Source organism: Colossoma macropomum, unplaced genomic scaffold (assembly GCF_904425465.1).
Source record: "Colossoma macropomum unplaced genomic scaffold, Colossoma_macropomum, whole genome shotgun sequence".
Taxonomy (NCBI): domain Eukaryota; kingdom Metazoa; phylum Chordata; class Actinopteri; order Characiformes; family Serrasalmidae; genus Colossoma; species Colossoma macropomum.
Genome location: NW_023494784.1, coordinates 22,415,602 through 22,431,736, shown reverse-complemented (window position 1 = coordinate 22,431,736; position 16,135 = coordinate 22,415,602). Strand labels below are relative to the sequence as shown.

General features: G+C 36.8%; 1 protein-coding gene across 1 annotated transcript in view; it reads right to left on the bottom strand.

Moving 5' to 3' along the window:
* Positions 1-15,851, bottom strand: part of uxs1 (UDP-glucuronate decarboxylase 1) — a 75,152-nt gene extending 59,301 nt beyond the window's left edge. The window contains exon 1 of the mRNA XM_036596721.1: positions 15,544-15,851. Within this exon, the coding sequence (XP_036452614.1) occupies positions 15,544-15,634 (91 nt within the window). The 5' untranslated portion in view covers positions 15,635-15,851. The remainder of the gene's footprint in view (positions 1-15,543) is intronic.
* Between the last annotated feature and the right edge of the window lie 284 nt (positions 15,852-16,135).

Below are 16,135 nucleotides of genomic sequence, written 5' to 3'. Positions count from 1 at the left end.
TAACATCAATATAAAGTAAACAATGCAGTACAATCACACAAACACATACACATATAGTCAAATTCAGCTGTAAACAACAGGTCTTTTTTTAAGTGAGCAGTAATGGTCAGAATTTAGCAACCAAGCTTATGATGGCCAATTAAAGTTGTAAATATGCAGGTGTTTTATGCAGTCTCCATAAATGACTGTTACATATGAATGATTTAAAAAATAAGCTTGATTACTGACAGCCGAGTACCCACAGGATGAATATGTCTTGGTAACTAAAGCTACGCATATATGCTTAATGCCGTTTCATTGAATTGCTGTGCTCAGAAAGTCAGTCACATTTAATGAATATGGAAAATTAACATGCATACGTTCCAAATACCAGAGGGAACATTATAATGATACAACTAGTGATAAAATTCATGATGAAAATCATGGAGCTAGAAATGGCATATCAGAATAGATGGGTATTGACATCAGCAGAAAATGCTGAATCGGATATTGCAGGGGCAAAAAAGAATGAATCTGATCCAAATCTATAACAAATGTGATGTTAGCTGTGTATTTCTTCGTGTGGGGTGGCACAGTGTTTGAGCAGCCTGAGCATGATAGCCTATTTTAAGATGATCATCTTAAGTAAAGAGCTTAAATTAAAAAAAAGCTAATTTTAAAGGTCATATTGTGCCATCTTTAGATAGTCTTTTCTCTGGGTTTATTAACTGTAATTCAGAATGAAAGCATGAACAAATTAGGAAAAAAGACAAACATAAATTAGCTCTTTCATTCCCCAGCTCTCACGCACCACTCATGACTTCAGGATGCCCTCTTGAATTTTTAAGCTTATTATTTTTAAATCTTCTAAAATATAATGCCCACGAAACTGAGATAAGTAATGAAATATCCAGGTCAAAAGTGAGCACAAGCTTCCCATGTTCTCTTTCTGCAGAGAAGAGAGAGCACAGTGACAATTTTTGCTGTTTTGGCTTTGTACTACGGCTCATTGGATACAACCTCTTTATACAAAGTCATGCCATTGGAGCAAGAGTAATTTAAAATATTTACATAATGGTAAATGTCTGTTTTAAACACTTTGTACATCAACCACCAGATTTCTTTCCTGGGAATGCTCTGCCAGACCTGGAATGCCCATAATTTCATGTTCTTGTTTGATTTAGGATTTTTTTGCTCAGTTTTGCCTTCAATAGGTCAAATGCACATTTAGTCAGGCTCAGATCAGGAGGGTGATCAAGAAAATTCAAATCTTTGACCCTGAAAAACTCAGCAATTGCATTTGCCGGGTGTTTGATGATTTGAATTTGACCAGTTAGAAGCAGTCAGGAAAGACAAGTAACCATGGCTGCATGCACTTTGGTAGGTATGTGGTAGTGTTTGACACACTCATTCACACATTCATATACACACAGACACATACAGACACACAGACACATTCTTCAATTAATCCCTACTACGGTTCTCCTATAGTCTTCTCTATTGTTGCCACTCATGATAGTTTTATTTACTAGCATCATTCCTAAACATTAAAAAAAAAAAAACTCTAGACTTTAGTCAACGCTTTTAAGCATAAGCTAATGAGACAACAACACAGAGCTAGCCAAGAAATAACTAAGAAGCCAACTGTCAAATTCAGAGCTTCCCAACTCGCGACCCACACAACCCACCACAAAGGCTTGTGTCACCCACTAGAAGATTTAACTGGCCTGCTTGTTTTAAATCCAAGCAAATAAAACACAATAATCAATGTGACATATCAAATTTCTCTGTACTGTATAACCATGCAACATGACAACCACCAAAAATAAATAAATAATAAAAAAAAATGTTCTGTTTGCAGTCATTTATCTATGATGGATAAATTCCAAGTGATCAAAAAGAGAATGCTTTATATTGACTTGTACTGAAAACACATGGGTATGTCTGTTATGTTAATAAACATTTTACAAAAAAACATAAGGGAGGAAAAAAGGGCAATCAAATTACAGTATGAAATGTTAAGGCATTTTATTACACTAAATGGAAAACAACAGAACTACACTAAACAGTATTCAGCTTAACGGAAAGTAAAAATTGACAACGTCTAGAACTTGAAAACCTAACTTGCTTTCTTGTTGTGGGATTTACACAGATAAATGACTCCACCAGTGTTCGCTGCATCTCACATAAACAGTTAAGTCTATAAATAGACTGCTCATGTTTCACTCTGTTTGTACAGCTTGCAGTGACACCTTGTTTGCACAGCTTGAACGTAATGTTATTTAGCATGCATTTGAAAATCGAATTTTTCCAAAAATAAATGCCTTTTAAAAACTTTGCAGAATAGACATATATATATCTGAGAACAGTCCAATAGCAATTAAATTGACTGCACAGGTAAGAGTGCATTAATGTTGATCATTGAATAGACTTTTTCTCCAAAACAGTCTGTACAGCCCTGATATGTTACTTACCCTATACAGAAAACAAACTTCTACACATTTTAAGGCGCCATTGTTACTTATTTGCTGAATCAACATACTGGGGAAAAAAATAAAGCATAATGTGGCCTGTGCAAAAGTTATGGTACATTTTATTTTATGTGATTTATTTCTCTCATGTTAAGCTCAGCAAATAAATAAATACTTTGCATTTGCAGACACTGTGCATTTCATTCTAGCCTGAATTCCAAGTATAATGAAATGCAGCCTAAATCTTTCATGGGTAACCCATGATGGATGTATATACCCTGAAATTAAACAGTCTTCACTTCAGTTTTATAATTGTTTCCTTTCAAATCTATTTTTCTAGAATACAGATCTGTAATTATGCAAAGCCTCTGGTCCCCAGCCTGAGCCTTTACACCAAAGCAGCCCTTCATCTGGCCATACACATTTCTGCTAACTGGATGATTTATGGTAAATTCCACTGCAACTCATGACAAACCCCCTCCCACACAGCCAGCACTCCCTTACATCAAGCAAATGTAAATAAATGCATAGTGCAAAGTACGGAATGTTCAGTAGACTGAATTTGAGGCAGCTGGCTAATAAGAAGCATTTTTGACATAAGGATGACAAATAAAAACAGTAGTAAATAGCTAAGCTATGCAACAGAAAGCAAACCATACAGAGATTTTGTCTTAATGAGACTCACAGTCTCAACATTCATCTTGTCCAATGCAAAGAAAGACTGACTTTTAAAGAAATTCACCTCAAACTTCTGGAAACTAAGAACGTATATGATCAACCCCCTAAAATCCCAGTCTTATTATATACTAAGGCTTATTATTCAGTAACTACAAGAACTTCAATGCAAACTGGTTGAGCTCTTCTCAGGTTACAGAAGTGTATAATAAAACTTTGTGCCCTGGTCATTATAACTGAAAACAATTATTTGACCAAAGCCATTGATTAAAAGGGTTTATTAAGTTAATTTCTATGAAAATAAAAACTACGAAGCTAAAAACATTGCAATGTGGGACCACTTTGAAGATAATAAACTTGGAAGTTCAGCAGTAGCACAACTACAATGATGTGCCACATAGCTTTTGAGAACTACTGAGGTACCCTGAGCCAAACTTTAAGTGTGCATTCTGAATGGAAAGCTAGTATAGCTAGCATTCATGTTTGTTTTAACCTGGGCTAGTAATGAGGGTGAAACATAATAAGACTACATTTACCTTTTTCTATTTAATAAAGCCTAGAAATGTTGACAGAAAACAGTGCGCTACATCAAGGAGTTTTTATAAAACTATGAAAAATTACATAAGTGTTTTATAAATGTTTTATAAAGATGTATTTATTATCTGCTAAGAAACGTAGTTTACGAACAGTATGGTTGTCAAGTAACCATGGCCTGCAGTAAAGTGATGCATTTTTTTGTGGACCTCTGAACTTTCAGTAGCCCATCAATGTATATTACAGTCTAGTTTTGCTCTCATATAATCATGAAGATATCATAGTTAATTTCCCTTTGGTTTAAACCAAGCGAGGGGAACTGTAGGCCTGGAAGACCAGATTCCTGCTCACTTTGTCTATTTTGCAGTTAGGTAGTTACAGGTTAACCCGTGTATTTGAGCAGGGAAATCATCAAACTGCACTACACACCGGCCCTGATCCCTGGTTTAAACAAATAATGTGAAAGCTGTTTAGTTTCCTATACACACTGATGTCTAGCACCACCTATCAAAAGTACATTCAATGCAAGCAATATTTTGTAATATTTCAGTGCTACATACAGAATTCAGTTCACATGTGCTGTTATAAATGCGCATACACTGAGTATTTTACAAATGCTTTGAATGTGGCTCAGTCAGTCAGAATCAAAACTATCAGTTTTATAACTAATATTTTCATGGGTCACACCTTTCATTGAAGGCATTTAGGCTAGGATTTTAACGATTAATCATCAACAAACAACAGCCTGTTATTGGTCAAAATGAACTGCCAAAATCTGGATCCTGACTGGAAACATAAGTACTTTGGGTTAGGTAGATTCCCACACTGGTATTCTTGTTTTTAGAGCTTTCCTCATACGAGTGGGAGTTGGAGTGGAGAGGGAGTAACATGTGCTTCCGGAAAGGTAGGTGAGAACAGCACAATGTCTGGACAAGGTCACTTGAAAAACATCGTACAATGTGAGATAGCCATGCTTCAGGGGCCTGAAAGCAACTGGGGCAGTCATTCATCATAACTTCCATTCCTGACCCAAATATGATCCAGTCTAATAGGGCTTTTTTTAGGGCTGAGTTACAACACTGAACTCTTTGTCATGTTCATGTTATCATTGTCCTAGAATTATCCATTAGAAGATGGGTAAATTGCGGCCATGCCTTTATTGCAACATTCTGAGTAAATTCTAGAGACAGCTGTGAGTGAAAATCCCAGGATCCCAGGCAATCAGCAGTTATAGAAATACTCAAACCTCTATGTATATACATACATACACACACACTTAAACCTTTTTTTGTCAATAGCGAGTCTGATATCATAAAGAATGACCTACTTAGAATTTGGAAATTGTTAGGGTAAACGAGTGTGAAGTACCCCAACAGTTCAATCACTGAAATTTATGTGATTTTAAATGACCTGCATTAGCTAGCTATGCTACATAAGTTATCTTTCATCAAGTGCCGTTGCAGTGGAGCAGAGTGGGTTATGTTCCACATCAGACAAGCACTTCTGTGTAGCCATAAGTAAACGCAGTAGGCAACAATATGTAACTGCAAAGAGGAGAGGCGCTGTTTCCCATTTACATTTAAATTTTGCACTTTTTCTAGCTTGGTGTTTTCTTTGATAAAGCAATTTAAATTCATTATTAAAGATTAAAAATGCATATAAGATAAATTAAATTTTCATAATCATTTTTGACACAATTATTGCATAATCATGTTAAGCACAAATATGCAGATTCAACAAGCTGGCTGAAGAATGGAATATAGTTTTACCATTATATTAAATATTAAATACTGGTCATGTTCTGAAATCCCATAACCCAATGTATTTTTCTGTTTCATTAATTAATAAAAATTCCATCTATAATCAGCATGTTACTGGCTAAGATAACTATGTAAGTTAGACTGTGATGTGCTTGGAATAAAGGAATTGTGCCTGACTTTTCCTCAGGTTTTTTTTTACCTAAATACTGACCTTGTATTTTTGATGTTTTAATAGTTACAGATAGCTGGAAAGAAATCTAGTAAACATTCATTCGGAAATTCTGTGTTTCATGTATTACCATTATTATTATTAGTAGTAGTATCATTATTATTATTACTACTAAATTGGTGTATTTTATCAGATAAAAAAATAAAATATATATTCTTTTTAATTTATCGAGCATCGACCATCCGGCTATCTAAATATGAGCATCGGCTTTTGAAAAAATCCCTATCGGTTGACCACAAGTCAAAATCCTCCACTGCGATGCAAGGTACCTCAGTCACTGGCCCAGTCAAACTCCCCCACCGCAACATAGAGTCTCCTAACCCAAAGCCTAGACAAACTCTGCTGGGCCGACTCACGGCCCAGTCTTTTAGCTGGTTCTTGTTCAATGAAAAAGCTCCCTGGCCGGCTGAAAAAATTCACAACAGGTCACAAACACAACACAAACAATACAAAACAAATAAACAAAAACCCATTGTAAAGCTGCAGTTAAAATGGGCACAGCAACACAACAACACTACATTATAAAGGTCAGTCTGCAGCTCCTAATCTACAGAAACCAGCACTTAAAATACACCCTGTACTACACTGGTACTACTTTAAGTACTAGTTGAGTCTACTATGGACAAACTTAAATTTCAAGGCATATATGCAGCTCATCTATCCATTCAGATGGATTTGTAGTTTTGTGAACTTTGCCAGGAAATACAAGATGCTTCTAGCAACAAAGAATATATGTAAAAAGTATTTATCAATTATGCAGTCTTCTTAACTCCTAGATATTTGGAGCACATGAACACAATACTGCTTTCTTAAGGAAACAGCATTTATTTACTTTAAAAACAGTGTAACACTGGACAATTTTTATACACTTTAGAATAATAAGACCTAGAGACTAAGGCTGTCCAATACTCAAAATGAGACCTCACTACAGAATCACTGTATGCTAACTCTAGTTTGAGGGGAAATGGCACGCCACAGGCACAGAACATCAAGTAGCCAAAATAAGATAGAAAGATGACGCACGTAGCACTGAATCAGCTGATTTTTCTTTTTTTATTATTATTATGTTTCAAGGCACCCAAGGTGAGGAAATTAGATTGGAATTAATATAATCTATGCTTATCAGAATTCCAGAGGTCAGCTCTAGTAGTCAATATCACATTTTGCTTTGAACAGTCATAGAAACACAGTGTCATGGACACTCAGATACACATACACAAAAAACTGCAGCACAACATGTGACCCTATGCTGCTGGAGGCCAACTAATTGTGCAAACTGCACTATGACTGCGAGGCAGAGTTTAAAAGGTGAAGTTAGATGGACAATAATAAAATTTCCCACAACGTTCCACATAAATGAAAAGTCATGCATGTGGGTTTGGCAGATCATTTTTTGGCATTTCCAAGTATGGTGGTGCAAGCATGAAAGGGAAAGTGAATCTTTCATATTTTATGCATAATTAAATGGTCACAAAATTTGTCTGTACACAGTCTTGGTGAAAGAGACCAGACGTCTGAAGAGTTTAATGCTTATAAGTCACAGCCAATATTTGGTTCAAAGGTTATGAATACACTGCCTCATGACGGAGACTGTTTTATGATCGTTCTGCAATAAATTGTTGACCTATCGCATATTTTTTTAAGATGCCCTCATGGTGAAAAGGTACATGTGGGGCACTGTAAGGCAAAGAAGTCCTCACAGAAAACATATTTTTTCCAGATTCATCACCATTTTACTATGATCAATATTACATATAACAACTCAGAAGACACATGTAGGTTCACTTGTGGCGTCAGATAGTAAATAAAATGGTTAAATTTGTGTTGTAGACATCACAACCTCTTGTTCCTATCACCACCACTTTAAAAAATTCAGTCTGCAGGTTTCTCTACTATCAACCATTTCACATCAAACCACTCTGAATGACTTTGTTCACATCTCAACCATTTAATTACACAAAAATTCGGAAAAACTGGTGGAATTAACCTGGTGCAGAGCAGTACAGCTGTACACTGTGTGCACAATTATTAGGCAAGTTGTATTTTTGAGGATTAATTTTATTATTGAACAACTACAGTGCCCTCGGTCAATCCAAAATATTAATAAACCTCAAACCTGAATATTTCAGAAAGTAAACTTGAGGTTTTGGCTTTCTTAGGAGAATATCTATGTGGGAATGGATAGTACAGTGGTTAACACCACTGCCCTGCACAAAGGAGACCAGCATATTAATCTCCACTCTGGTGAGAATGGAGAGTGGAAAAGACTCCTAATGGGCAAATTGACCATATTTACACCCTCTGGACCTCCTCAAACAGCATCCCTTGCAGAACAAAATATTCACCCATGTGTAAGTCAACGTCATTTCAAAGTGGAATTCACATGCCTATTCTTTCTACAGCTCCCTCTTCTGTACCAGTTAAGTTCCAACAGCCACTACCTGGATTAATTTTAATCCTTGAACAACATCTTCAGGGTTATGGACATAAACCATCCCTTCCTATGTGAAATCTCAGCCAGGCCGCTCATCAGCCTGTCATTATCTTAAATGAGAGCACATAAACAGAGGCAATATAGTGCTAAAGAGAGAGGACACACATTAGCCGACTGCTCCAAGTGCATAAGAGACTATTACATAGTAAATGTTCTTGTAGTCATTCCTGGAGCCTGACCAAATTTGAGAAAACTGCTGCGATCCAAAAATGACATTCAGCACCATGGAGAGCAACTGCCTGTCAGTACAGTGAACGCTTGACATTTGACAAAAACCACTACGCATGTAAAAAGCTGAAAGAGCTCCGGGGTAAGGTGCACCTGAAGGCATTTTCCAATCAAAAACTCAACTCCTCAAACACCTCCTACAGATGTGTGCCAACGTACATGTGAGCAGGTTGTTTTATCAAAAGCCACCAGGATCTCTCAGAGCACACACAGAATACAGACATCTCAAAACTAACAACACATGCTCTACTTTTTATTCCAGACAATCACATCTATGAAGTTTGACATTCAGAGACAAATGATATTTCTCTCATGATTTCTTGGATTAAACATTCTTGCAAGCTGGTAATTTCACTGTCAGACAAAGTGAGAGTTAACAAGTTGTTAAACTAATCACAAACTAATTGTTCTCTAAAAGTTGAAACTTTTTTTTTCTTAGTTTAAGAAGGTCTGTGTTTTTGTTCTATACCATGTCTTGCTATTTTTTTTTGACAACACAAGATTTTACAACGTTCAAAAGTAAAAATAATTTCTCTCTGGATCTCTGGCCCACATCAAGAAATTAAGAACCAATCCAAGATACAGTGGTATTCACTATTTTAAATCAGTGGTCACCAACCCTGGTCCTGGATACCTTCCTGCAGACTTTAGCTCCAACCCTAATTACCCCACTGTTTTAAATAGCACATAAGCATTACATTTAACACAATAGAAAATGCAAAAAAAATATATATTAGTCTACTAGATTAAAGCAACATTATGTAACAATTTACCTTAGAATAACTGCTTCAAAATCATTTTGATGGTACACTGACTTATAATAGGGAGAATGGCATCTCGGTCATTGCCAATCCAGGCCCAGAACACATGCTACAGAGCTATGTAACTTAGTAGGAGCGGACCTGAAAAGCGTGAACTGTGTAATGCTTTTCGGCACCATGTCACACATTAACAACTATGGCTCATTTGCTAGCTAAAAGAAACTAGCTCAGTACTTCCAGTATGGACATAATAGCAAAGGCTGTGAAGAGACCGATGACAACACTGTCAAAGAAGAGACTAAACAAGAGTAAATACTGGACTGGCTTTTACTCGTTGGTGAGAGCTAAAAGAGATACACAGTGTGTATCCCAGCCAATGTTGCTTAACAAAGATTGCGACATATGCTGTAACCTTATCTGTGTCATCCCTATCTCAGTGAGTTTTTTTGAGTTTTTCCAGATGCCAAAAATCATCTAACCTCAGTCTGGTTCAAGCTAGCATGCAAAGAAATACACTTCCCTCAGGCCAAAAAGTTTGGTCAGTTTTTGTCAATCTCATGCCAAATTAACATTGAAAGATTGCAGCCTGCTGCAATTAAATCCTGTAATACTACTCTATCTAAGCATAAGCTGACATGGTCTTCCTCTGCCGATGTTGTCTTCGCAGGTATTGTGCCAAATTCCGTCTTGCCCACAATCCGAATCCCCTTCATGTGCACACATCACACAGGCATATGGACGCTACAGATTACACTTGTGATTTTGGTTGTTCACACATAGAAACATAGAAATTGCGAGTGTAATCTGTAATCTGTCCATATGCCTGTGTGACGCGGGTGCACACGAAGGGGAGTCAGATTCTGTATCCTTCAGCTCATCAACTCATGCACATGTACAGCTGTCCATGAGGGGGGCTCACAGCTCAATTTGTATTTATGATGGGGTAAAAGTGAAAAACATTCCGCAAATGTAGGGGGAGCCCAAGAGCAAAAAATACCAATTCTCAAATAATAACACTTTACATGGTGTTAATTTTCTGCAAGCATTGTCACTAAGCGTTGGCCAGTATTGTCTCTTTTTCCTGGCTCCTCTCTCCCTCTTGTTCACACAATATTCTGATGTAAAATAGCAAAAGTGACCAGCTGCAGCGCTGACGCTGCAAGTCGTCAAGTTCAAAACTGTTAGTAGTTAACGCAGCTAATTCCTTCTCTGCCAAATTAGGGAAGATCATGCAAAACATGCCTTGTTCTTCATTGTAATTCACCCATTCAAATTCATCCCTTCAAGCATGATTACATTCTCGTTCCCTCTTAGGCTTGTGTGTATCAGCTTTACCCCTGGAACTGACTCATTTCAGCTTCACCCACACTTGGCCAGGTTGTAGCAGTTTTAAAAACATTCTCACTGATTAGCTTAGCTTAGAGTGAAGCTCTCTGGTCTGATCTAAATGTATTCACTGTTCGTGTTGTGGGAAACCTACAAATTACAGGTATGTATAATTAAATTATCATTGTTAAAGTGTTTACTCCTCTCAGAACACAGTCAATTTTTTGTAAAATAATCTCTTATTTAACCTTGCATATTCACTTGTCTAAACAGGCAAGTAAAGCCATCACCCATTTGCCTGACAGAAACTTACATTTGTCCCAGAAAAGGGGAAAAACTTAAACGCTCCTGACTTGTGAAACAGTGCACGATTTTCAAGGCTTCATTTAATTCACATAAATGTCAAACCACCTGTCTAACAAATGATAAATGTTAAACAAACCAGAAAAGGAGCGCTGGTTAACATTAGCTACAAGCATAACATAACAGTTCTGCTCACCACAGAACAGGTAAAATTCTGGGTAACTAAAGCACCAGAAGGAGTGAAGTAGAGCAGCTGGTGCTGAAAGGACAAAAGGGAAAAATTAAACCTGTTCTGTGGTGTTCTGATTTGTAGCTTGATCAGCTAACTTAACAATAGCTTAGTGAGCAGGCTACAGACACAAACAGTGCCACACAACATAATACAGGTTTGAATCAGACTAACTGTTGCTCTCCTGAAACAAGTTTAGATGATTAAACACTGTGAGAGCAATATAAAATGGTCAATTTCACCCCTATGTAGTTCACTATTGAAGACCCACAATGCATAGCAAATGTTAGTGTACTGATGATGTACACTACAAAATCCAACATATACCATAATGCAATGATGGCTTAATAAAGTAGTAGAAGAAGTGGTTAGAGTTTGGAGTGGTATGCATCCTTAGAACGACAACACGCACACAGACAACAGAGTGCGCTGCATGCCTATTTTCTATTATTAAACGGAAGCCAATGTCATTTTTTACTTTAAAAAAAAATATCATAAATCAGCAAAACATACCATTAAGAAGCTTCATAGACAGATTTAAACTTCTGGAAGCATAATTTATGACAGCTTGTCAGCTAGTTATTGTGTTTTGCTTGCTCACCCTAAAGCTGTACCTCAGTATCTTGATGTTAGAGTTCTTCTAGCTGGCCGTCCTCCAATGGCCAAATCAATGCATTCATGAAGCATAACACCTAATCATTATCCTCTATCTCTGGCATTTACGAAATTTCGGCAGAAAAATAGCCATATCTGGGTGTTTTTTTTTCAAATTTTGAGCTTTTTCCATTCAGGTTTTTTTTTGTCTTTTCAAAACTCGCTACTGTCTGTGGTGATTTATCCTCATTACTTTTAGCTGCTTAACATAAACGCCGTTCGTTTTCACTGCTCTCATTTTCTACTGTCACAAATATCTCTGATGGAATATCTTAGCAATAAAGGTAACTATAAACACGATTCACATGTTAATATAATTGGGAGAAATCATGAGTACAAACAGCTTTCAAGCAAAAACCATCTATGGGGCTGCATGCTTCTACATTCAGATGGTCAAACTTCCCAAAGGAAAAATGTCTTTTGAGATTACATTTTCTTAGTCTTAGAAGAAACAGACCATCTCAGATCTCCAATTGATCAATTATTTCTCATAAACACTCCTCAGGAGAAAAGAGGAGCTTAATATAAGCATTTCATTCTAAGATGTTCTGGAGAAAAATGAGAACATGCCAGATCTCCATCTACACTGATATATGCTGAAAGATTTCTGAGAAGAGCTCGTAACAAAACTCTGAAAATACTTTGACAACTCTTGTACAGGACACAATGTTATTATCATTTCTTTCAGCAAATGCTATATAGTGAATAGAAAGTGGTGCAATTCTCTCTCTCTACATTATATATATATAGGCAACTGCGTTTACATGCATACCAATAATATGATCATTATCAGATTTCGGCAGTTATCTAATTATTCAAGCGATCACGTAATTCACATGCTGTAAATTCCTGAATCAGATCAAGGATGTTATCAGATTTCAAGTAATCCAATATAGAGCTCAGTACCTAGATTTTAGCTCAGTAATTGGGTTTTCAGGGCATGCATACTCCGATTTATTTTGTTTCTCCTACTCTGAACTTATACGCAGAGGGTAGGGCTGTCCCGGAAAATCTTGCTTGCTGTTAACACAGCACCTGCAAGATAGCAACAAAACATTTTTGGACCAATTCTGAACCAACTACATGCTTGACAAAATGAAGAATTTGAATATTCTTCATCTTTATTATGTACTGCATTCTACTATATTCTATACACAGATTTGCTGCTGAACTGATTCAAAGTTTTCCTTAAAAAGCCATGGCAAGTTTGAATTTTACATCACATTCTTCTTCTATGAGCTTACTGGTGGCTGTAAAGCATAAATTTGAATATCGGCTGACACATGTAGAGTTTACCTATTATATGACTACTCAAGTGCATGTGAACAAATTAAACTAGTGTTTCCCAATGCAGTCTTCAGCACCCTCCAGACGGTTGACATTGTTGCTCTAGTTCAACTCACAACGCATAGAGATGAAGAAAAAATGTGGACCATCCAGGGGCCATGAGTAGCGGGTTCAGAAACACTACAATAAACAAATTACTGGCAAAATTTGAATTTCTGCAGTTATCAGACAATTAAGTGCCTGTAAAAACACTCATTGTTTTATGATAGTTGTGCGATAAGCATTTGAATAAATGTATTTTTTAAAACATATTTTTAAAAATATATTCATGGTGGAGAGACCCCTAGTTCATCATCTCTGTAAAGAAATGTGAGTCAGCAAATTTCAATATAATGAACAATTTCACATCAAACCACTCAGAATGACTGTGTTTACATCTGAACTATTTAACTATATAGAAGTTTTGAAAAATCAGTGGAATTCCCCTTTAAAGGCTTTAGTCCTAAACTGAACAAGCAAATACTGTAGTTTCGTATTTTGTAATTGTGTATTCTGTAAGCTGTCAGCACAACAGGACAAGTGAAAGTTAAATGAGAGGAAAAAAAGAGTGGAGGAAAAAAAAAAAAGAGTGGAGGAAAAAAAGCACTATCACTACCCAACATTTTTATGGGGTTTATCGTATAGACAAAAGTCCAATTCCCAACTAACTTGATGTTTCAAGGTGTTTATCAAAGCAAGACAAACTGAGAAAACAGGATTTACCTAGACTAGAGCAGAATTCATCTCCTAGTCAAATTTAAAACGAGTCTAACCAGTTCAAAGAAGCTTTCTAGGAGGGGAAAAAAGTTATATTTTTTTAACTGTAGCTTCAGTGTACTTTTAGTGTATTAGATTATATGTAATCTAAGTTTAATGTCATATTATCAGTGTCTTTCACTTGCAAATGGCCTTTAATGTAAAAATTACATAGTAAAATTTTACACTTAAGCCACTGCCTCAATCAAAATGACACCCCTGCACTGCCTTTTGTCTCTATTCATAAGCATGCATTGAAAATGTGACTAAAGAGATAGATCTGAGTCTTTCATTCACAGAGAGAGAGAGAGAGAGAGAGAGAGAGAGAGAGAGAGAGAGAGAGAGAGAGAGAGAAGTAACTACTTCAATCTACTTCACTGTCATTTAGTCATAAACAGGACAGTTTAGATGGAAGACATTCATCATGGAAAACCAGTTGATGCTCAAAGTCAAGAAGTTTGAAGCTTAACGTTCACATAAGAGAGAGTGACAGAGAGACAGAGCGACAGAGAGAGAGAGAGGTTCAGAATCTTATGCCCAGTAAGCTTAACATGCACAACTTTCCTACATAAATACACCTATAGATATTACAGGGGAATTCCACCAATTTTTCTACATTTCTTCATAGTTAAATCATTAAGATGTAAACGAAGTCATACAGAGTGTTTGATGTGAAATGCTTTGTTCTAAAGAAATTTACTGGACTGTTCATAGTGATAGTGAATGGAAACAGACAACCAAGCATTTAATACCTCTAGAAACTCCCTCATAGAAAGTTATTACAAGAAATGGCTATAAATACGATGGCAGATGTCTGAGACATTGTTTTATGATAGTTTTGCGACAAAACAGTACTAAAACACATTTTTTCTCAGTTTTACTACTATTTTATCATTCATCTATCAATCATTTATCATATCAACATTACATGTAAAAACACTGTAGACTCGTGTACATTCACTGGAGGCTTGGGAAAGTAAACAAAATAGCTATACATGCATTGTAGACCTTGAGACCCTTTGTTTCTATCACTACCACTGTAAAGAAATGAGTCAGTAAGTTTCTCTATAATGAACCATTTAACATCAAACCACTCCAAACTGTTGTGTTTACATCTCAACGACTGAATGACACAAAAGTTTAGAAAAATCAGTGGAATTCCTCTTTAAAGGCTTTAAAGGCTTTAGTCTCACACTGAACAACCAATAGTGTAGTTTTGTATTTTGTAGTGAAATGAGATGAAAGAAATTAGAGAGGTACTACCACTACCCCACACGTACGTGGGGTTTACTGTATAGACAAAAGTCTAACTCCCAACTAACCAGATGTTTCAAGAGGTTTATCAAGGCAGGGCAAACTGATTTTTTTTTATTACGTAGACTACAGCTGAACTCATCTCCTAGTAAAAACTAGTCTAACCAGCTTATTACTATTCATAGCTTTCTAGGGAAAAAGTTACAGTGTTTTTGTTTTTTTCTTTTAACTGCAGCTTTAGTGCACTTTTATCGTATCAGATTATACACAATCAAAGTTCAATGTCACATTATCTGTGTCTTTGGCTTGCTTGCAAAAGTCCTCTCTAATAAACACGACAGTTCAGATGGAAAACATTCATCTCCGCAAAGTTCTTCTGAAGCTGTCGGACAATCGCCTGATGCTCAAAGTCAAGAAGTTTAAAGCTTAATAAACTTTCGAGAGAGAGAGAGAGAGAGAGAGAGAGAGGATGGTTCACAGTCTTGAAGGAATGTGATGGTTTAATTTATGAGCCCTTGTGTGTAGCTAAGCACAATGGTAATAGTGTAAGAGCGGTCTACTCACAGGCGATGTATGCGATGAGGGCGAGGGCGACGAGGAGTTTCATTATTCTTCTGTTTATTACTGTTATCAGCCAGGTCATCCGCATCATCATCCAGCAAATGCAGCATTGACGCGGGAAGCCGCAGCGAGCTCCCTCACAACTATTGCATTATTAAAGTCCGAGTGACAAGCGCTCCAGTTAGGAAGTCACGTTAATTCATAAAATTACGGCATTTATCTTCTTAACCTTTATTAAAACGGACGGTGCAACTCGGCGGCTCCACTACAGGGTGTCAACAAGGTGTCCGAGTGGAGAACAGAACTGAAGTGGCTTTCAGTGTAACTAAAACGCGAAACTCCGCACGGCTGACTTTTCAATCTGGAGTTCAAGGTGGTGTCAGACAGGTTAAGAGCGCTGCTGCTGCTAGTGAAGCCAGCTAGTTAGCTAGCTATCCGCTAACTCTCTCGCTAATTAGCAGTTAAAAAACCGTTACCTTGGTAAAAGAACAGTTCATGTACTCCGAGTCATTTGCGGTTTATAGACGCACTCAGTTCAGCAGCCCTATAAATAGAGTCCCATTCTTCTCGGCGCCAACAAGTTCCCGATAGCCTG